This window comes from Galdieria sulphuraria (genome assembly GCF_000341285.1).
Source record: "Galdieria sulphuraria unplaced genomic scaffold scaf_54, whole genome shotgun sequence".
In the NCBI taxonomy this organism is placed as follows: domain Eukaryota; phylum Rhodophyta; class Bangiophyceae; order Galdieriales; family Galdieriaceae; genus Galdieria; species Galdieria sulphuraria.
In genome coordinates, this window is record NW_005178421.1 from 78,813 (window position 1) to 101,651 (window position 22,839).

The following is a 22,839-nucleotide window of genomic DNA, read 5'->3' on the forward strand; positions in this document are numbered from 1 at the left end:
GAGTCGGCAATTTCCTGTTCGTATAACAAATATGCTCTAGCAAGGAATTCATATAATAGCTAAATATATTTGAGTACTTTTATAATAACAACGAAGAACACAACTTACGGTATCATTACGAAATGCACATTGACTTAAAGCTAAAGCTCCCTGAAGATACAAACGTAAACTTGTAACAGCATCGGCTTCACTGAGTGAAGAAAGAGTTTCTAAAGCAAACTCAAAAATATGCTCTGCACTGTTTTCTGATTCTACTGTTGATGGAATGCCACTTGGTAGAGTACTTTCCTTGTATCGACGATGAGCCAAACGTAAACAGGCAAATGTCAAAGGTGGCAATGTAATACAAGTTCTTCTAGGTCCACCGCGATACAAATATCTTCTTATAACTCTATACAATCCAAATAAGCTGCTCGAATCCGTTTCATCTAAAAGATATACGATTCTGGCAACCAAGACTTGCACTTGTTCGAAATATCCCGAATCATCTTCAGCTACTCGAACTTTGGTGGTGCTTACTTTGACTACTTCTCTAGGTAAATGTGCATGAAAGGGATGCACTTGTGATGAATTGGCATTCTTCTGTTGTTGTATGAATTCGATTTCTCCAGGAGACTCTTCAACCAAAGGACGTATAAATTCGAAAAGCTTTTCTAAAGTTTCCACTGCACCGATACAAGGCCTATTCAAATATGCTCAATTCATCATGACTTTGTATTATCCATTACACTTACCTATATTCTGCATGATTCCTTAATAGACTAGCTGCAACAAAACGTTGCATTTCCAATCTCAAAAATGATAGCAAAGTAGAAAAGTTTCCAAGTTTTAGTGTCATTGTAATACTTCGATATTCTTCTAATGGACTTGTCAACAAACGAACGATCAATCTTTCTTCTGGTGAACCTTCTTCCAAAACAACTGATGACTGTAAACTCTTTTGTATTGTGGATCCGACATTCGTGTCATCACTTTGATAAGAGAATTTCTCTTGTGCTTTTCTAGACAAAAAGTTACTATTCCTTAAGGAATCAATAGCAAACCCTAATAGAGTATGGATATAATCTACTTGTCCAGGATAGGCTTTCAACGTAAATTGAGTCAAGGAAAGTAATGTAGACAAAACGTCCAGTAAACTCAAAGAATTGCCTTGAGAACTTAGAATACTTGGCAAATGCTTTTCAAATGCCAAAAAAGTTCCACAATCTTCCACCAATTTTCTATTTTCTAAGGATATATTTGAAAACTTGGCAAAACGATCGGCTAAACCACCAATAACTTGTCGAATACTAACACCTGGAATAAGCTTCATGCACATAGTCAAGAATTCTGACAATGTCTGCAAATGATATTCATCAGGGAAGGCTTGAACCACACAATCAGCTAAATACTCTTGTGCTATCGGATCATGACAAGAACAAATTTGTTGAGATATGGTAGGAAATATAACATTAGAATATAAAGATACATTCAAACCACTTAAATGAGCAAGAGTAGAAATATTCAAGCCTACTAATGTCTCCACTTGTCTCCTTTCTTGATCTCTTTTGAGTCGTTCCTTATTAGCATCATACTGCATCCTTATCCACAGCCTATTGGCTTCTCCAAAGTTCCATAATAGAAACTCGATGGCTTCCTGTGTGGTTATTCCAAGTTGTTCATTTTCATTATCCTCTCGATTCTCTGAAAGTTTACTTCGCAAGAGCTGAGTTAAATATCCGCGAAGAAAGAGACCTTTCATAGGATTCTGCACACCTGAACACATTTCCATAAGATCTTTGAGTATATTTTTGGTCAACTTTCTTTCCACTCCCATATAGACAGTCCCTGCTACTATAAGTAAATAGAGTCTCGAAAGCACGTGAGGAGTTTCTTGAACTTGTTCGTACAGTTTCAAAGCTGTTATTTGATTCCTCTTCACTTGGTCGAAAAAGAACCATTCCAAGTGCCTTAGTTCGTTATTGACTGCTAAATATAGTTCATAATACAATCGGGGATGTATAGTAGGAATACGTAAAGCTTGTAAGACTTCAGTTGCTCTTGCCAACACTTCAACGAGATCTTCTTTTTCTATAGCTTGTCTTAAGAGTACAGAATTTTTTCGTAGTTCTTGAGCAGTTTCTCGCATAAGCTTTTGTTGCTCAGCGTGTTCCATAGCTGAATTCGATTCCTTATTCACATTGATATTATTTCCATCGCTGTTATACTTTGCGTTGGTATTTCGTGGACTAGCTCTTTCTGAGCCGTTGGCGATTTTAGATAAGGCGCTCAAAGAGGCAGAGCGTCTTTTCAAGACGTCGTTTCTGTGATGAACGTTCGAAGAAGAACCCGAACGTCTTAAATGAGTTTCTTCTTTTATTTTCAGACAAGTCGCATTCCTTCTCTTGGTGTGTTCGTCTTCAGGTTTTCGCAATGCTCTTTCCATCTTTTCCCTTTAAAAGAAGAATGTCGATCTCAATCATTATTTTTGTGTACAAAATGAGACTCCTAAAGGCAATTGCTTTTGAAGATAAATGCTATCTTCAACTCCAAAAAATATCAATTCACCATTTCTTGAACCACATATCCATAAAGGTTCCCAAGGATGGGAAGTTAAAGCAGTTATTGCACTGCCTATTGTTTGTATCGTAGTTATATGATTCCCATGAAAAGCATCAAAGGAATACAAATTTCTATCCAAAGCATATATCAAAGTTTTGTTATCCCAACCCAATGAAATCCACTGAAATGCGTTTTTCCTTTTGCGTTTGTTTGGAAGACAACTGCAAGTTAACGAATGTTCTAAACATCCAGTTAACGTATCCCATATTTGAACAGTGCCTTCTCTATCCAAAGAACTAAGATATCGACTATTCCACAAAAAACAAATGGATTGGACAGAACATGAATGAGCACGATGACTAGCAATCTCTTGAGAGTGTTGGAGCATTTCACTTTGCTTCGATAGTCCATCCAATGGCTTCATTTCCACAACTTTATCCATTTTCTCTTTTCTCTTGCATCCAATGATCTGCTGATAACAAGACTTGGACCAAAAATGAAGCGTAGATGATGGAGACCAACTCAGTCTTCTTTGTAGACTTTCAATGCCTTGATTCATGGGTTGGATAAGCACAGGTTGACTCGTATTTGAACAAGAAGAACGATAAGGATTCATAACAACCAAGCGATTATTATGTTTAGGCTTTCTCCAATCAATTAAACTCAAGTCGCCATTCAAAGTCCCCGTAGCCAAACAATAGTCGACCTGAGGACACCATTCTAGGCAAACAACTCCACTATCCCAACCTCCCAATTGCTGAACTGCTCTTTGACCAACTCTTAAATCTAATAACAATACCTTTTTATTCGTACCTAAAGCCAACAGTGAGTGCATAGCACCTGCAGGACAAGGTGTCAATTGATAGATTGGCATATCCTGATATTCAATAACTTGTTCCTCAGTAAACAAGTTAGTATCCCAAATGGAAATTCTACTTTGTTGAATCAAGTATTGAAGAGAGAAAAACATTCCATTGTCTTCAGTATACCAACGTAAACAAGAAACACTGCCAAGTCTATTCATTTGTCTATCTCTGGATTGACATAGACGAGGAAGTGTAATACCATTCTTCTCCTCCGAATAAAAATAAGGAAATAGGTCATATAAATAAATTGAACCATCACTCTCTCCTGCAAGAATATATCGACCTTCTGCTCGATCGATATCCACTGCAGTGACAGTGGCAAGAGCATCCTGTTCTTTCTCAACCACAACCTCGTCCAAACAGTGCAATTTATAACCAACTTGAAACTTGTCAAAGAAAATAGAACGATGAGGAGTATGAGAAGATTCTTTTAAGTAGTCCAACAGATTTGCAGACATCATTTCATTTTTCATTCAAAGAAAATGGAAAAGTTATCATTTCTGTGCAACTTCAAATGACCATTAGCCTTTCAGCTTCTGGCTTCTATAGTCTTTATCAGTTAGCTGAAACTCTTCAAGTCTGTTGTTTTACAGGAATTCGACTTTCTAGAGCTTTTATGATACGTTTTGTTCCTACAAGAGACGAACAAGGTGATTTTTGGTTGATCCCTGATCCTTGTAAAAGATTATCAGGTCCTTGTTTCTTTACCATTGCAGACAAGTCCCTGCTAAGTTATCATATCAAAAACAAAAGTAAGATAGCCTAAATGGTCACGGATGCGAATAAAGTGTTTTATCTAGGCCCTCCTTTGATTCCGAAAATAGAACAAGATATTGTGTTGCATCCCGATACTTTGGAAATTGTTCCTGAAGCTCAGTTTCTGTCTGTTGTTCAAAATCTGCACTGGTTGATTAAATATGAGAAATTGAGTTGGTTGGATCACTTACCTTTTAAAGACAACTTATCTATGGATTTGGTGGTGAGAATATGCTTTCGAGAAGAACAACTTTATCATTCAAGTTGTTTCGAGTCAATGGCAATTTCTTGTAAAGAGAAAAATATTTTCTATAGGCAGTTATTGTTATCTTCAAAGAGACTCGATCATGCCTTGAAATATCTCAACATGAAAGACACTTATCTTGAACAATGGAAAAGATGGGATTATCCAATGTTTATGGGTTATTATCGCAGTTATTGGAGTTGTCAGTTGTTATCAGAAATAGAAAAGTGGCAACATTTTGAGAAGAATGTGGAGATGACATAGTGTATACTTGGATTCTTTCTGTAACCCAAAGTTGTTTTTGGCTTTCTTTTCGATATCCAAATGATGAAATATCAACAACGCAATATATTTTCAACGGATGTAAATGTTCATTCGTGTCCAATATGGTCTTTTTTAAATAGAAGAGTTGAAAATTTCTTTCTTTCTTTTTCTCTCTCTCTCTCTCTCTCTCTCTTACACACAGACATCATCATTTTGTAATAAAAGAAATGAAATCATGAGCATAATATCCAAAGATATAACCATATATCAAAGTTATTTATTCTTGTCTTCTCTTTCTTTCTAGTTATGTGGCATACAAGTGTGTACTGAAATATCGAATGACATCCAAACAATTACTCATTTGTTCTGCATGTTCATCAGGTATTTCAACTTCAAACTCATCTTCCAAAGCAATTAAAAGTTCTACTGTATCCAGACTGTCCAGTCCCAAGTCCTTTTCAAAATACGCTTCTCGATGTACCTTACCGGGATCCACCTGGAAAGAATCATCCATAAAGAATAGCTCCAACAATCTTCAAGTTCACCCACCTTTTCAAACAACTTTACAACTTCCAATACTCGCTCCGTTACTTCTTCGGGGTCCATATACACATTCTTAGAAAAGGCTATACCTGATCCAAGTGGTACAGATTCCAAAGGTTTCGGTTCCCAAGAATGAGAGGTTGAACATGATCGAAAAGGAATATAGCCTTTCAAGTTCGGTCTTTGAGTTTCCTTACAAACAATGGCTCTCCAACTTGCTGGACGAAAGAAGCCCCCAACAAAACATCTCCAAGACATAATCAATTTGTCGATATTGCTCTTGGGGAAGCAACTCCATTCTTTTGTACTGCTGCCATTCTTCGAATCAGTGAGCCTGCAAGTTCTCTTACCATAACTGCCGAATCATTTCTTTCTAAATCAAGCAAAACTTGTTTCTCTCCTCTGGAAAACACTCTTGGATAATCATGCAAAAGCAACTGTAGAATCTGCAACAATAATTTACGAACACTGGTCTTGGGATGTTTCAAACGAGAGAAAAATTTCTCTACTGCTTGATGTTGATATAAAGATTCACGAATTTTCAAAGATAAGACGAGCATTCGGACATATGAGTCCAACATATACTCAATTTCGTTCTGACCCAAAGTAGTTACCAGATGAACAATCCTTTGAATATTTTTCTCTCGCAGCAAAATAGTTTCTACTTGACTGGGTTCTCTTTCCAATAATTCAACCAAACTGCTTCCAGCTTTCGCCTTATCTTTACCTGGAACCACCGAAAGCAAATCTAAGAAAAATTCCACTCCATTGCTCTTCAACAACAATTGCATGACTTTTCTGGAACGAACCGTGGCGAACCAACACAACATTTCTACACTTTTAGTAGTCTCAATACTAATAAACTTTCGTCCGTTTGCAGAAAACAGAATTCCACTATGCCGAATAATGGACTGTAGAATAGGTATAATGCCATGAATGGCTGCGTCTTCCTTTCTTTTTGGACTTGCCAAACACAAATAATACAAAGAAAGCAAAATATGCCTTCGACAAGGATCACTTCCACCCTCATCACATAAAGTAGAAAGTAAACGAACAAGAATTTGAATAGCTCCACATTCTTGTAAAATATCATGCGTTTCCGTATTCCGACAAAGAGTTTCGAAAATTGATAAAAAGCACTCGAGACAACTACTACCTTTCAATCGGGATAATAGTTGACACATGGGAGATAATACTTGTGTTGACTGAAAATGAGTTCGAATAGTTACATCCGACTGTTCTCCTTGAACAAATAAACTAAACTTTTCTAAAGTACGCAAACTAATCAACATCATTTCATCTCTCATGGCATAACTCGTATCTTGTATTTCTTCTAAATTGGTTAGTCTATAAAAAAATCCCATAAAGCGTTCAATAAAACCATATTTTGCCATAGAACGACACCATTCTCGACCAAAGGAATGACACCACTTTTCAGTTACAAAATAAAGTGCCTTCAAAGTACCCAAAATATGTTTATCCACTTCAATATTTACTTCTTCAAAGAATGTGGACAAGATCCGGGGTGCACCACGACAGGCAAAAAACATCAGAATGTTCTCTTCTCGCTCTGAGAGAATCACAGATAACATCTGAAACGTTAATTGACGAACTTGTTCAGATATTCTAGAGTCAATCAACTTGATTGCGATAGGGAAAAATCCCATAGAGCTCAAAAATTGACCCAAGTCTCGAATATCTTCTAAACGAATACTTTCTTGTCCATCAAAAGAACATAAAACATGTAACATAAGTTGTAAAACAAACTCCAATTTGTGCTGTTCACATCGAGGATAGTCAAGTATTTCCAATAACAAAGAAAATGTGCCTTCACTAGTAAAAAATTGAGATAAATTGGGATAAGTAGTTAACAAAGATAATAATTCCGAAAGACACTGTTTGCGAGTTTCCATTTGGCTTTGATCATCAAACATACCAGAAAGTAATTTCAAAGCCCTTTCCTTTGCCAGTATTTGTTGTTCTCCTTGGTTGGAGCGTAAATTCAACCAAACAAAGTCATCCAACTCGTCCACAACATCAAGTTCTGTTCCTCCATCCGCTGTTACGGTAGCATCTAGAGACTGTTGCAGTCTTTGCCACAAATGTTGAGTTACGTCCATTCTATCATTGGAAGTATTTTCACGTTGGACGGCAATATTGGATAAATGATCATTTACAAATAAATCATCAAAGATTTCCTCTTCCTTGGGTTCTTCAAACTGCTCCAACTTCGAAACTTGGACACTTGAAGTTTCCTTACTCTTCTCCAGATGTTGCAAACTTGTCAACTTGGATTGTAATGAAGTGATGGTCTCGTTTCTCAAAGAATACGTCGATTTATCGTATGGAACCTCCTTTGACTTGGATATCCAACGATGACTTAATAGTTCCTTGGCAGATACACGACTAGTTACATCCTTATTAAAGCAACGGAGAAGAAAGTCTTCCAACTCTGAAGAGACAGTCGAAGGGAGTGGAGGGTGCGCATCACTTACAATATGAAACAGAGCAGACATAGCGGTATATTCTGAATAAGGAGGAGAACCTGTGAGAAGTTCAACGACTGTACATCCAACACTCCAAATATCCGAAGCAGTACTGCAACCAGAAAGCTCAATAATTTCAGGTGCCATCCAATAGGGGGTTCCAACTACTTCGACAGGACTATTTTTTGAAGAAATTTCATCCAATCTTGCTGCGACTCCGAAATCGGCAAGTTTTATTAAGCCTTCTTTTGTACTCAATAAATTGGCGCCTTTGATGTCTCGGTGCACTACACCCTGTTCATGAAGATAAACGAGCCCTTCCAATATTTGTTCAACATAAAAGGCTACTAGAGGCTCAGGAAATGAACTAAATTTGTTTACAGTCTTTGCAAGCGAACCACCTTCTACATATTCCATGATAATGTTGACCTTGTCATCTTCCTTTTCTTCATGAAATCCTATATATTCCACAATATTTCTGTGCTATGTAGTAGTTTAACCACTCGGACTAACGGTGAGAGAGAGAGAACCTGAACTTACTTGCAAATTTCTCAACAACTTAATTTCAGATTTGAGTGAGTTCACTTCCTCTATTGGGATTCCTTTTGTAGGCAGTTGTTTGATAGCGACTACTCTGCCGCTTTCCAAGTCAAAACCTTCAAAAACTGCCCCATATCTTCCCTTCCCTATTCTTTCTCCCAAAATCTAACACGTTTCTACATTATCCAAAGACTACTGTACTTTTCTTACTTACATATTTATTCCCAACTCGTCTACTATGCACAAAACGACTAGATGAGCCACTCATCTATACAAGTAACAATTCAGTAGTATCATAACTTGGCGCTTAAAGTTCGATTGGGAATTTGTTAAATGGCCCATACAAAACTGTCTAGATGATCCACTTGTTGCCACATTTCATAACAAAACTCAACATCAATTCACAATGAACTCCTGTTTAGATAATATTGTATCTCATTCAGTATTTAGGATTGAAAGTCGTGCATGGTTTAAACAGAAAAGTCTTCACATAATGCATTGTGCCATGAAGAATACGTCTAGTGACTGTAAACAATTTCTTTTTGAATAGCAACGAATCGAGCACAAAATTCTTCTGCATGGCATGAAGAATTCTAGCTTTATTTCTATCTCTTTAAATTATGGACTAGCTTAAAAGAAATGTTTAGTATTCGTCTTCAAAGAAAGTCTTTGTATACGATCATTGTGCAGTTTGTGTGACAAACAAAATTCGTCAGTATGATAAGAAACTCGGAAAGAATCTTAACTTATGTTTTCTTATCCTGTTATTTTGATTTCTTATTCTTCAAAATCAAGGAGAAACATACATTCAACTTATTAGAGTGATTGTTTTTTTCATTATAAGAAAAATTGACAGCATTTTAGCGACTGAAGACATCTTCAACATATGCCTTTGAGAATCATTTCAAATAGAGCTACCTGTAATCCATTGGAGTAACAGGTATGTTGAATTGTTGGCACTACTACGCAAAAAAGTCCACTGTCTGTATGACAAGAATTGGATAGACTTTCCAAAAACATGCAATTCTTTGGATATAGATACAGAAATGTCAGTATCTATGGAATCTATCTAAGGCTCTTAAAACTTTCACAATTAACTGAAAAAGAGTGATTCAAATGATACATAGCGCTCGTTGGGTTGGTGTATGGCTCATATGATTCATTGTCATGTAGATATGTATAGATTTCTCCAAAACATCTTTGGCAGATGACAGAATGAATAGTCTACGAAAATTTGTTTATCTAGATATAGCATTAGACCAAATGGAAGGCTCGAATCCATTTTTTTTGAATACCTCACTTCTTCTTGTAAGTAATGACTGTTCTAAATAGAGCCAAGTCCAGGAGCAATTCACATATCCAGAAATCACAATACCAACAGTCCAAGTGATGGCAGCAAAATTCGTATGTTCCAAGTAAATTAGCTGACATATCTTTCTAAAAACCTTTATTCAAAGGTAGAAAGTGAATTTGCTAAATTTATTAACGGAACTGGACAACCATAGCAATGGAATCAGGACCACATTCACTGATTCATAATGTCTAGATCTCCAAACATATTGATAGATAGCACTAGATTCATAACAGTGTTACCATAAGGTTCGAAGAGTTTGTTAAAATTTTCTCCATCAGTTGTGTTCAGGTTTTTGGAAATTTTTCGAACTGCAGAAAAATTTCTGTTCAAGCTGCTTGCCTCTTTGTCGTCGACCTTGAAAAGTTGTGCCTATAATGAATAGAACTTGTTGTTCAATTCCATCCTATATGTGGAACACTGTATCTGGACCACAAGTGTTTTGGAAAAAATGACCTTTTTCACTCAGCGTTATCTTTTCTATCCATTTTTATCCAAATTTTTTGAATCCGAAGACACGTTCCTTTGCTGTGATGTCTCGTTTTAATGAATAACGAAAACTTTTCAGAGGTAAGACATTGGAATCAGGAAGATATCTCATTGATATCGTATAAAAGCATCAAAAAGTTCCTAAGAGTGATTATATCAGTTCCTTTTCAAGGTGGTTCCGGACACAATGGATAAATGACAGTGATAAGCAAACTAGTAGGTTGACAGCACTACTGTCCTGTTTGTCAAAATAATGAACAGGAGACCATGTTTTATTTGTTAATCAAATGTAGTCGCTGCAGTCGTTGTCGAGAAATGCTTCAAGTGCCACTGTAGCTATCTTGAACAAGCTAGTAGGTAGTCTGCTAGGTGGCAAATTCTATTGATGGCAATATGCCAGATGGTCCTTTATCTGGGACGCTATTCCAGTCAGACCACTAAGAAAATAGGATCAATATTATTATTATTATTAAGATAACATTTTTAATTTTTTTTCAATAGAACTAAACTGGGATCCCCATGATATGGCTCTTTGAGCAACTTTATCCAAATGTATCCTCTTTGCTCTTAGAAAAATAATGTATCTGAATACTATAAAAACACTTTGAAAGACAATATATAAGCTATCTTTGACAAAATTTTTGCTATTCAAAAGAGTAAGAGTAGGTTTGTCTAGATACTATAATTGGAATTTCTTTTTGAATTTCGGAGGCACTGTAGAGTTGACTGTAGGAAAGTCAGTCGTTACCTACTGTGAACTTAGAGCCAGAATTGGGAGAAAAGACAGCTTGACTGGAAAAAATCCTACAAATGAAGAGAAAAGCAGCACTAAAGAAGAAGAATAGCTCAGAAATAGCAACAGATGGTCTGCGCACCTTTGTATCTATAAACAGACGACAGATGACAAATTCTTAAATACAATTTTGAAAAGGATAAGTAAAATAGTGAAGGTAGGGTGAAAGTGTGGAGAAAAAAAGTGAAGGAGAGGGCAAAAAAACCGATCCAGGTAAGAAGGAAGAAGGAAGCGAGGAAGAGGAAGAAGCGAAAGAGAGGACATATTTCCCATACTCAACATCCACATTATTCTACTCATTATCGGCATCCCTACCGTATCAATGTTGTTTTTTGAATATACATTTATAATTATATGCAAATGTTGAAGAGAAGGAACACTTTTCTGCAGGGGATATCGTTTTATATAAAGTGAGACTTTTGAATATACAAATGATTAAATTTGGGTAGGCTATTTACAGTGTTTGCTTTCTTATTTATAGTTACTTTGATAGATAGTTAGTTGTAGACTCATCTACTCATCGTGAATTGAGTCAAAATTTTGAGTTTTGATTGCTGGCTTATACACTTCTTGTTTCACGCTTTCTGGCATAAACTATGAAATGTACTTTACACTGGAACACCGACTAGCCAGTTTAATAGGATTCCTGTAGCACCAGAATATAACTGACAAGAGTGGACTATAAGCTTCTCAAAAATGGCTCAAAAACTTGAATTTACTCTGAACCTCCTGAAAGTTCCCAAGCCAGAGGACACAAAAAGCTGTTTTCAAAAAATTACAACTGAAAGAAATGGACATTTCAAAGCTAGTCTTAGTGCAATAATTCCTTCAAGTACAGGACACTTTGAAAAGAAGAAACAATCTACTGGTTCCATATCGAGTGATCCAAGAAGTATCTTTTCTAAAGGAGAAATAGACAATAGCTCATTGAAGATTCCAAGAAATATTCTTGGAATCAGTATTTGAAAAGTATTCTCGTCAATAGGATATCGATATAATCTCATTTCTGTAACAGCATCATATAAAAAATATTCCGAGGTCAATCTGTCATATACTTTAAACGGTATACGATAGAGCGCCATCATTAAAAGTACATCAAAAACACTTCTTCCATCCTCGTCTAGAATCGATAGTTTTGTACAAATGGTTCAGCACAAATTCTTCGGAAGTCACTTTCATTTGAAAGGCTGGTTTCTCATTTCCACATAATTCAAAAGCATATTCATTGTACAAATAAACAAACCAGGAACTCCACCTATACATTCCAATAATGAATCTGCCAACTCATTTACTGAAGATGACGAACTACATAAGATATCACAAACTGGTTCTGGACTAGGTGTTTTTTGAAAGCTCTTTTCAAAAAATTCAACGATATTAGAAGCGTCTATAGGTGATAAAGAAATAAAATGTAGTATAACTTTTGATAGTCCAAAAGCTACATAATTCTTAATACTTAAACCCTTGCTTTTTCCCAACAAGAATAAAAAACAAGTCGGGCTCTTTACACAAACTACGAAGAATACCAAAAAAACGATGTATGGTCGAAACACATCCTTATCAAGTACAAAAAGAGTTCCATTGTATCCAAAACACCAACTTCATCAAAGGCTACCAGAAGATATTGATCGGAAGGAATGCCCAAAGTCTTCCATAGCTTTGGAATCAGAAATTTTGGATAGGGAGGAATGTGTCTGTAGGCTTCGTCATGCTTCAAGCTGATCGGTACAATAAAAAGTAGACTGCCAGTTCAGGTTTCGTTTTTCCTCGATGAGGTCTGCGGGCTCTAACTTGTTCAGATCTACATAAAGCAACGAAGCTCTTTTCAAATTGTCCAAAAAAGTTATCCTCGAAAGGTCCGAAACAACAGTCGACAGGAATTTTCACCAAACCTTCCCACCAACTCCATTTAGTTTTGCTGAGCCAAACATAAGTGGAGGAAAAGGAATAGTCAAACGATAGTTATGACTACTTGATATAACGCTGAATTGTTTTCGGCTTTTGTAAAGATCACAGAGTATTTTTGTCACTTGAAAAGCATCCTTTTTTCGATCTACTATATATGAATTGTATCGGTTCGAAGCATTCCTCTCAACCATTGTCAAGTTTGAATTTCAACAAGAGTTGCAGAATCGTTGCTTTCAGACATTTTCACTATTGAAATAATGACCTACTGACTTGACTTTGAACAGATTCTTGATTATGTAAAGATAAATAGTATTGAAAATTAATTTTGAGATAAAAAAGGTAACCATAGGCTCTTTTATGAGCTATAATGCTTTGTGTTCTGCTATTCATATTCAATGCTTTTCAGAGTATGTTGCGAACCTGTTTCTCTCTCATCTCTTTTAAAAGACGTATGTAGCACCTCATTTACTATTTTGGTTATCGGTGATATGCAACCAAATAACTGTTTTAAAACTTTCATTCTACTTGGTTGTATGACACACTGCGCAAGCAAGCTTGAATTCCTTAACATTTACCAAATAAAAGATAGTTTTATACTCGATTCTTTCTCCATTCCAACTGTTTTTGTGAAAAGCGCATACAATTTTTTTTCAATTTTCTAAAAACTGAGGATATCAGTAACAAAATTATTTTTTACCTAAAAGAAGCATGTGATCCTATAACAATTTGAGATTGTACGATCTTCATCGATATTCAAATGAGAAAATTCAAAGTTTCTTCCGTTGCAATATAGCAAGTGAGATAAAAGTTATGCTTTGGATTCTTTTTTCTTACGATATACTATGCAACTGTCACAATTTCAGTTTGGATATTTAGAACCGAAGGGAGTTTCCATTTATATCGCAGGCGTTGTTGAAACTCTAGTGGCTCTTGTCATAATATCCATTTTGTCTGACAACCAATGATATATATGTATATATTAAGAGATTTAAGAAAAATGATGACATAGTACAACCATTCGACTGAACAATAGCTCCAGTTTATAGTTCAATTATCACAAGACAAAAAGTTATTGGCTATCATAGCGTATGTCCAAGAATAAATATACAAGCAACTTCCAACAACAAGCATATAGCCTTCGAAGAACTCGAGTCAACAGATGAAATTAGTGTGCTGTTTGACCTATTGGGTAAAACTTGGCTTTTCGTCAGAATTTCGACGACGATTAAGAGAAGAAATGCTTATAGAAATTTTTTAAAAATTGAAGAATGTTAATCTCGAAATTTCCGTGCGAGGAAAGGAAACTGTTAAAAATTTCATTTGAGTTCAAAACTGTCATATGATTGTTCATGTTGCCATCTAGCCAAGATTATTGCAATTCTTGATCTTCAATGCTTCTTATTGTAAACAGATTGTCCATCCAACTATTGGCACAAGTTTTTATATCCTTAGGTCGTAAAGTCAAGCTACTTATGGTAGATCACTTCAATAAAAGTATTTTTGAGATAGTTTACAGTTCTTTCTCACCCTGAATATTTCATTTATCTTCAAAAAATGAAAGATTGAACTCACTTCTTTATGAGATATCATAGTTTAAGAAAGATATATTCCAGTTTCTTACACTACCACTCTTTTAGACAGTCAAAGCTCTTTCAAGAGATCAAACAGTGCTCTTAGAAAAGTATTTTCACTCTTGCAAATTCATGGATATTTCTATATCGTTTTGCGGTACCCAATTATGAGTCCATGTTGTATAGAATAGAGTAACTCAAAGCAGTTTTAAGTACTGTTCTTATATTACAGTAAATGAATGACGTTTTCTTCAATTGATTCAACCAAACGATACGTGCGTTAGAAATGCTCTGAATACACAAGATATGAATATTTATTTTTGAGAAGGAAAATAGAACACTTTCAAGTATGAGGATTATTTTTCACATAATTTCTCAAACCAGCAAGAACCTTGACTTGCAAAAAAGTCTCATCGATACCCACTTGCTGTAATACACCCAAACTTATGAATCCAATGTCTCGCTCTGAAAAAGTCCAAAGGCATTCGTAACATTTACTAGCTTCCTCCTCAGTTAAATGACAATATAGTTTCAAAAAGTTCATCCAATCAAAAGGATTTTGTTGCACGGAACTAAGTGAAGAAGTGGTTACCTCGTCTCTCTTATATTCCACTTGCATAGCACTTTGAAAACTTTTCATTTGCATCCGATTCTCCTTGCTTGTTCTCTGTCTTACATTTCGAGCTACTCTTGAAATAACATTTGACTGCCCAGCTTCCAAAGACGAAACATATGCACTGCACATCGACTCAAAGACAGTTTTACACCATACTGAAAAGTCTTTAATGAACTCTCCTCGGCTTGCCTCGCCAATTTTCCTCAAAATTTCGTAATTTTTTATTCCCAAAAATCGTTCAAGGTTCCTTTGGGAAACAATTACCAGTTGCAGACATGATCGACTACTTTCACTCAAAGTTGACCTCAAAGAATGTTTAGTAACCAAATAACTTACATCTTCAACAATATTTTGTTCTTCAACAGAGAAACCTACAGATCGATCATAACTAGTACAAACTACCACCACAAACTGAAAACAAAGTTGAACAGATGAAAGAGATTCGTAATTCAAAACGGAAACAACTCCCTTAAAAAATTGTTCTGATTCCTCCTTAATATCGCTTTTCGAAAATCCAGTTTTGTGATAAAATTTGAATGAAAATCCAACAACATAACGTGTTTGTCCATTATGGAATACAACATATGCATCAGGGCCACTCGAATTACCATCCTTTGGAACAAAAATACCACAACATTGTAAATAATTTCTATAATAATCAGAAAATGAACCAGGGACATCTCTCAAGATGGGTATATCATAAGATTTTGTTGATTCCATAGAATAAGAAATATTGTCCTGTTCAATAAAGGAATCCTGGAAAATTCCTGGAATAGCAGAATGTACAATAGGCGAGGAATTAGAATGAAGAAAAGTTAATAAGCGAAAGCGAAAGATCTTCATAAATATAAATTCAAAGAAGACTCCTTTTGCTGTTGCAATGTCGGAAATATAACTAAACGGAGATAAAGGAAAGAATTCACTAGCCTCACGGAAAAATTTATAGCTGCTATGAGCTCGCAATATAAATTCACAACAACCAATCTTGAATTCGGTGCCCATATCAATCCCGTCAATTCCACAAAATTCACAGTAAAACCCAAAAGTTGCAACCAAGTCCATCAAATAAGTTGTCGTTCCACATAGAGTAATTGCAAATCCGATTGGAAAAACTGTTCCGAGCTGATAATTCAAAAGGACAAATTGATATCGAAGAAGGGTTGCGGAATCTTGTATCTCTGGAATAATAAACGTTCCCGACTCATTTAGTATATCTTCAAAGACACTATCTAATAAGGGTTCCATATTGTCATCGTTGATAACAGGTTGGGCTTCGTGTTGCATTCTTATCAGTGTTAATAAAGTGTTCCTCACAATCAACGGCATACCTCCTGTCTTCTTTTTCAACAATTCTACGAATCGATACCGTAAATCATCTGAGGGCAATAACCAGTCCTTCAAAGACTTTCCATCATAAGCTGCCACCTCAAGATATTCACCAATATCATTGAGGTTAAAGGGATTCAACCGCAACATATGGAGACTCAAGCCACTCGAGAGGGCATCAGTCCGGCGGGCTGAGATTTCATCGGTTCGACCTGCCAAATAGACGATTACCTTTCCTGTAATCAACAAATCACGCAAAACGCGGAAAAACTTCCGAAAAGGTACATATTTTCGGTCAGACTCGATAAACTGTTTCTCGTCGAGTTCACTATAGTATGTGGTGAGGTAACTCAGGTGGCTAAGTTCGTCTATCATCAAAAATAAATATTGTTTCTGAAATTGTTCGAGAAGATACTGGACAAATAAAAAAACACGAGGTTGCTTCATCGCTGCGTCCGTGAATTCTACAATTTCACGGGCGGTCATACCATTACACTCGGCTGTAGCCATAGCTATGTTATACATCAAAGCCTTTCGAAACCTTGGAAAAGGAGCACGAGAAAAACTCTCTCCTAGTTCAAAGCAAACCAACAAAATGTTTTCCGCAAAGTGCTTCCAAGAAAAAATCTTCGCATCAATTTTTCCCGACGAGCTCTTGTTGAAAACCTCCGTCTCCTTCTGCTCTTTTTCTTCTTCGGCGAATTTTTTTAAAAACTCTAAAAAATTGTGACCTACAAAGCTTTTGCCAGCTCCAAAAATATGTGGAGAAAAGGAAGCTGAAGGGCGTATGTTAAAGTCTTTCCCAACTGGAGAAAACTGGTGGAAATAAGTTCGAAGAATAGAGCAAATATCTTCTTTTCTATCTATTAACGGTACTTTTGTCATTCCAGGCAAACTTATGCGTATCTCTTGACGAGCCATTTTCCACGCCGCCAAACCAAAAATCAATGAATGAGTGATGATGAGAAAAGGGTGATGAAAGCGATGACCTAAAAGCTTTCAAAGGAGCCGAGAACAAAACACTTGGAGGAGGACAAAGGAGTTGGAAAGAGTGTATGTTTTATTGTTCGAGCGGTTGCTTTATTTGGTGATTGGTAAAACTGATCTCTTTGACACTTCTAGACTCACAATGACAACAGAGAGAAAGCAGGAATATTTTCTTGCTTGTCATAACTAGAAACTTTCTTTTACAATAGACAAGAAATAGTTTTCTATGAGTTTTTGTGGTAAATTAGATTGATGGGTACTCTTTCTATGGCTTGTATACTGTAAGAGAGTTTTTCTACTATCTTCCACACCATCTTACACGCAAACTCCTATATACAAGTCTAATTAGATACAAACCTTTTGTAAGTTACAGACGAAATACAGTGGGAAACAGAGAATTGCAATGAATGGGAAGTCTGTTAGTTTGTAACCGTTCGTAGCAGTCTATAAATACAAAAATATCTAAATGAGTTTGGAGAAGAGTATAATGAAGATTGTCATACTGACTTATCATTAAATACAAGCCATTATCGATATAATAGCTACACAAATTGTCTATCCTTTGTTCGACTTTTACCAAGTTGTGAATATGTCTTATATAAAAACATCAACTAAGGCTTCAAATATAGTAACTATAACCCGTTCATTTTCTGCACATCGATGCTGAAAAGAAACGTAAAAGATTGAGCCAAAAAATTATTTAGCTAAAGAAGAAGCCTCGTATACTTGAGTCAAGGTCGAGTAGTGTACCAACTTGAAAGCTTCAGCAATTCTCCAACTGAAAGCCACTCCATATTGAAGAACTTTTACCCAACATGACTCTTGGCTGAAAGACGTTGTAGTTCCTAAGTTATCGGTCAAGTGATTGTTGTAGAATGACAATACTTCAAGATTGGATATGGGTTCCACTGACTAATTAGAAACAATTCTGTTCCACTCTCAAAGTTGTCCTTTGCAATGCAATATAAATAGAACTCCTCTGTAAATAGTGACTTTCTAAAACAGAAAGTTTTTATCTCTGTTTGTCACATGGATAGATTCATTTAAGATGTCTCTTGTACTATTAATAGTCAAACGAAATTTTTTATATCGAATATCATCTTTGCAACCGGGTTACTTTCCCTATCTAAGAGTCGGTGAGTTTTCAGTCTAATTCACTAAAACAGAATTTGAATATATAGTGTCGTGAATACTTTTGAGATAGAGTTTGAATTGCAAACTAAAATACTTTTTTTAGTATTTGTTCTTATCTTTGCTATATTTTCTCTTAGTTCCAATAAGTTTTATATTTGTGGGAGCCATTTACTGAATTCCAAGGCTAGAAATGCAGTTTGAAAAAAACTTATTAAAAACGAAAGGAATCTAAACTTTTATGGAATTTCAAGAAGCTAAAACTCTTTTTAAGACCGCAGTGTAGGTCCTCAAGTTGAAGCCTCAAGTTTTTGCCGCCACTTTTTTCTTTTGGTCTAAAACCGAGGAAAACTCTCTTCTATTCAGTTAACAAAAGATAGGAAGGACAGTCCAAGTGAAATCTACAAACAACTTTTTCTGTCTCAGTCTTTGAGAATTATATAAAAGGAGTTACTAGTCTTTTTTCAACAAACTAGAAAGACAACATAGCAGACACTTGAAGAATGTTTTGAGATATTCTTTCGGTAACCACTTTACTAAGTACTTGGACAAGAAAGGATATTTTTCATTTTAGTTGTATTCAACATGTATGTATGTATAGTCTATTCATTTTGAATCATTGCTACAACTCTGCAATATTGCAAGTTGACACCAAAAATAGCCTTAAATGAAAAACTTTTAGTTTTCAAACTTGTTCAAAGGTATCTCCGAAATATTTGAAAGATTGCACTAGTGTATTAACCAAATCATTCTCCTGCACACAAGTGCATATCATCAATACACAATTTCTGTAAGGGTCAACAACTCCTGTTTCTTTCTCCTCTGAAAATATGTGCAGACAATAGTGACATTTGATATTGTGGATTATGCTGAGAGAAAACTTATTTTCAAAAAAGTTCAATTCAGTCCAACTGAGTCTATTCTATCGAATCTCTTCTCGTTTTTCATCATAGCATTTAAATCATAGTTGAATTGTCTCTTCCAAGTAGTCGACTATATAGTTGAGGTGCTTTTGAAGGTAAACCTGACTGTTTAGGTTTAAAGGTTTTCACTGCCTTCTCTTGTACCATCAACTTTGAACTTTGTAAAAACCACAAATTGTCAACATATATAAGAAAGCAAACTATATAAAGTACAAAGCTGCCTTAGGGCATGGATAACTCCAAGAGAACTCTTATTTCTTCCAGTACGAAGAAAACAAAACTTTAAAAAGCTCTGCAAATTCAAGGAAAGATTTGTTTAGCTCCAGTTGTTTCCGATTCTTTTCCCACTCTCTCAAACATCAGCTCGTTGCATGAGTCATAATACAAAAGTTATTCGCGTTAGACACTAGGCAGAAAACTCTCGCGAAATATAAACAGATGGATACAATGGTGGAGGCTTCTCCTTAGATATTTGTAACAAGAATCAAAGACAACTCAAAGTTTTGCATAAACAAACTGTCTATAAATACAAGAAACGTTCATTTCCAAAAGGGACAAGTCAAACATAAAGAAAGAAGAAAAGATATAGTTTTATCCAAATTGCTCTAAAAAGAAGGAAAATGTCTCTTTCAACTTTGTATTATTCAGCAGAATAAAATTGTGGCAGAGTCAAATTGATACTGTGATTATCCAAACTGGTAAAGGTCTTATTCTCTTAAATATACTAGATAAATTTCGTCTACAAGTGAAAAGAAAAGAATATAAACGTAGAAATAATGGAAAAATAAGAATCTTTCATCTCCTCTTGGCAAAGTAACAAAGAAAGGTGAATCTTGAAATATATGTGCAAGGAGAAGCAAAAGCATCACCACTTTTACCGTTGTTATACTAGTCAAAAACTCTCAAAAAGTTCTTTACGTGGAGAACGAACCAATAGCCTTGAATCGTTTGAGGTTCGATCCTCCTTATCGTAGGTAGGTTTACGTACGAATTTGTGTATAGACAAAAGTATTCCCAACCTTTGGTCAGTTTTTTATTATTGTCCTGTCCTCTGTATACTTTCCAATTCTAGAGTTGAATATACGATTTAGTCTTCTTTATAACTCGTAATCGAACAAGATTGCTCCTAGAGCGTAATTTGCATAGAAGGAAAGGTTCTAGCTCTCACAATGCAAGCCAAACAGAGTTAACGTCATTGAAATTAGAAAATGACCATTTTACACCTCTAAACAGTTTTCCTAAATTTTGAGTGACCAACAAAGAAAGGTTCTCAGATCGAAAACGAGTCAAAAGCTGGTTGTAGCAAAACCGTTCTTGATTTGTTATCAAAATAGGGTCACAAGTAGTTTAAAATTTACCTTGCAGAGACAAGATTGATCAAACTCAACTCTGTTAAAGGGCTACATTGTCGCTAGGGAGTTGCGAGGAACTTTGTTACGACACTGTTCTTCTCGTTTCACAACATTACTGAAAGTGAGATTGATTGTATCTAGCACACTTATTGTTCCAGAAACTTTTTACATATCTCCAAGTGGGATATTTTCTTTCATAAAACTCACTAGTCACTTAAAATAATATATCTCCAGTGAAAGGAGACAATACAAAGCGATCCTTCTCATAACAATCCAATTAGAAAGGAACACAATGGTTTGATTGTTGGATAAAAAGGAAGGCTCAGTGAGTATTGTCAAGGCTGTGGACCTGATTCAAGTTTGCTAGTGAAACTTTTCAGACTTTAATTTCTAAAGCAAATTCGTCGTTCGTTTTAGTTGGACAAGTGAATTTCTATTATCTACGTTTCTTTTTAAAGCCCTTCAAATGTTTCTTTTAGAACAATCCATCGAGTCCTGAGCTCTGAGTTCCACGTAGACTGTAGTTTCTTTTAAGTATTTACAACTTTTATTATCTCCTTGGAGTTTATATACTTTATGCAACACTTGTTGTTATTTCACTTGTGGTCTTGTACGGAAATTTGAGATTAGCGTTGTCGAGAAGAGAACAAAGACAAAGGAGTATAAGCTGTCGTTGAGTGTTGGTACATTAATCAACTAGTTGTCTCACAAGTTTGTTTATTTCTATCGATAATTGTTTCAGAGCATTTTTGCGTATGTATTAGCAGTTGATAGTCTAATCTTGTAGTCTGTTGTTGAGAAACAGTCTTTGGGTTGATATTTCCAAGATATTCTGCAAGAACAAGAAACCAGCCAGACTCTCAGTTGAGTCTTTTAGTCAGTACACAGAATTATATTCCGTATGGTATTTTTTGGTCTTCTATGTGACTCTTTTTGCGATGGAGAAATCGGTCTGTAGCTTTGCAACAGGTTTTTGAGTGTAAACGATATTTGCACTTTTTGTAAAACAAATTCATTTCTCAGGATAACGTAGGAAGGTATTTTTAATGATTTTTTATATTGTTGTGCTTTTAGATCAATTCTATTGATTCAAATATGTCTTTTGAAATATTATTTGCGGAAAAACGACACCCATAAGGTTTGACAGTTATTGAAAACGAAAGCTGAATAGACTTGCTTTTTTATAGCAAGGGAAAAGTTTTCAGTTCAAAGTATACTCAACTTGTTGGGAACCATGAAATAAAGCAAGCAAAAGGACACTGTTGAAAGTCATGGTTGTATCCACCTGGTAAAATGTTTTGACGATGGCGACTGTAGCTATTAGTCCGTTCTGAGAAACGCCTTTGTCTTTATGAATTACTGGGTTTGCCGAAGGTGAAATATGTCTAAAACGATATTTTAGTAGTAAGAGTGATAAAGTTGGAACTAGTATTGATGGTGTTTCTGAAAGGCATTTATTGCAAATCGTCTTTGGTTTGTAATATAGTTGGAAAGGAGGGTAACCTTAGTAGTACGGTATGAATGGGAAATAAGGCGACTTGTGTGAAACAGTATTTGCGTGCCAAGAGTGCTGCTGATCTGTTTTTTTCCCAACACACTGAAAGTCATTCTGTTCAAAGTAGTGGTAGTTGTAGCTTTCAAAAAGCGAAAAGGAGACACAACATTTTGTGCAAACAGCTTGCGTTTGGAAAGTATACAAAGCATCTCTAAAAGAAACTCAGGAAAGATTGGTTGAACTTCAACAATGTTACACAAGTGCACACATTGATGTCATCGTGTCCGACTAGAGTCTTGGTTTGACTCTGAAGATAAAGTCCAACTTTTGGTAGATAATACCTAGAAAGCATACGCAGACGAACAAAGTGGTTTGCACATACATTGACACGAACCTAAAACATTTTTCTATTATCGCAGCAAAATCAAACCACTCGCCACTACTCGAAATTCAACCAGAACAGCAACAACAACAAATATGAGCCCAAGCCTAGTACAGTATGGCAGAGTCATCAATTCTACAAAGAGAATGACTTGTGTTTCTATCTTTTACTGTTTTCTTCGTTGTTGGCATGACCGGAAAAGTGTCATTGTTTTATTTACTTGGAATTGTAAAAAGACAACAACAACAACAACAAGAGAAAGCCATAGTGTATTG

General features: G+C 35.6%; 8 protein-coding genes across 8 annotated transcripts; 3 read left to right on the forward strand and 5 right to left on the reverse strand.

The window, feature by feature from the left end:
- Positions 1-3: 3 nt before the first annotated feature.
- Positions 4-2,428, reverse strand: Gasu_53940 (Vps35 protein). The gene is made up of 2 exons (XM_005703523.1): positions 735-2,428; positions 4-682 (listed from the first exon to the last, which is right to left on the reverse strand). Exons 1-2 carry the CDS (start codon positions 2,423-2,425, stop codon positions 49-51), a joined length of 2,325 nt encoding a protein of 774 aa, XP_005703580.1. The 5' UTR covers positions 2,426-2,428; the 3' UTR covers positions 4-48.
- A 5-nt stretch (positions 2,429-2,433) lies between these two features.
- Gasu_53950 (DNA excision repair protein ERCC-8) lies at positions 2,434-3,908 on the reverse strand. The gene has a single exon (XM_005703524.1). It carries the CDS (start codon positions 3,878-3,880, stop codon positions 2,462-2,464), a length of 1,419 nt encoding a protein of 472 aa, XP_005703581.1. The 5' UTR covers positions 3,881-3,908; the 3' UTR covers positions 2,434-2,461.
- A 10-nt stretch (positions 3,909-3,918) lies between these two features.
- Positions 3,919-4,829, forward strand: Gasu_53960 (uncharacterized protein). Its single transcript, XM_005703525.1, has 2 exons — positions 3,919-4,159; positions 4,208-4,829. Exons 1-2 carry the CDS (start codon positions 3,922-3,924, stop codon positions 4,669-4,671), a joined length of 702 nt encoding a protein of 233 aa, XP_005703582.1. The 5' UTR covers positions 3,919-3,921; the 3' UTR covers positions 4,672-4,829.
- A 64-nt stretch (positions 4,830-4,893) lies between these two features.
- On the reverse strand, positions 4,894-8,528 carry Gasu_53970 (serine/threonine protein kinase). The gene is made up of 5 exons (XM_005703526.1): positions 8,455-8,528; positions 8,241-8,405; positions 5,565-8,183; positions 5,221-5,493; positions 4,894-5,167 (listed from the first exon to the last, which is right to left on the reverse strand). The coding sequence occupies exons 1-5, from the start codon at positions 8,506-8,508 to the stop codon at positions 4,976-4,978; spliced, it is 3,303 nt and encodes a 1,100-aa protein (XP_005703583.1). The 5' UTR covers positions 8,509-8,528; the 3' UTR covers positions 4,894-4,975.
- A 1,540-nt stretch (positions 8,529-10,068) lies between these two features.
- Positions 10,069-11,552, forward strand: Gasu_53980 (uncharacterized protein). Its single transcript, XM_005703527.1, has 2 exons — positions 10,069-10,161; positions 10,704-11,552. Exons 1-2 carry the CDS (start codon positions 10,138-10,140, stop codon positions 10,923-10,925), a joined length of 246 nt encoding a protein of 81 aa, XP_005703584.1. The 5' UTR covers positions 10,069-10,137; the 3' UTR covers positions 10,926-11,552.
- On the forward strand, positions 10,739-11,977 carry Gasu_53990 (uncharacterized protein). Its single transcript, XM_005703528.1, has one exon. It carries the CDS (start codon positions 11,570-11,572, stop codon positions 11,837-11,839), a length of 270 nt encoding a protein of 89 aa, XP_005703585.1. The 5' UTR covers positions 10,739-11,569; the 3' UTR covers positions 11,840-11,977.
- Positions 11,978-14,559: 2,582 nt separating this feature from the next.
- Positions 14,560-17,248, reverse strand: Gasu_54000 (archaeal ATPase). Its single transcript, XM_005703529.1, has one exon. The coding sequence runs from the start codon at positions 17,213-17,215 to the stop codon at positions 14,696-14,698; it is 2,520 nt and encodes an 839-aa protein (XP_005703586.1). The 5' UTR covers positions 17,216-17,248; the 3' UTR covers positions 14,560-14,695.
- Positions 17,249-21,423: 4,175 nt separating this feature from the next.
- On the reverse strand, positions 21,424-22,498 carry Gasu_54010 (uncharacterized protein). The gene has a single exon (XM_005703530.1). It carries the CDS (start codon positions 22,389-22,391, stop codon positions 22,113-22,115), a length of 279 nt encoding a protein of 92 aa, XP_005703587.1. The 5' UTR covers positions 22,392-22,498; the 3' UTR covers positions 21,424-22,112.
- Positions 22,499-22,839: the final 341 nt, after the last annotated feature.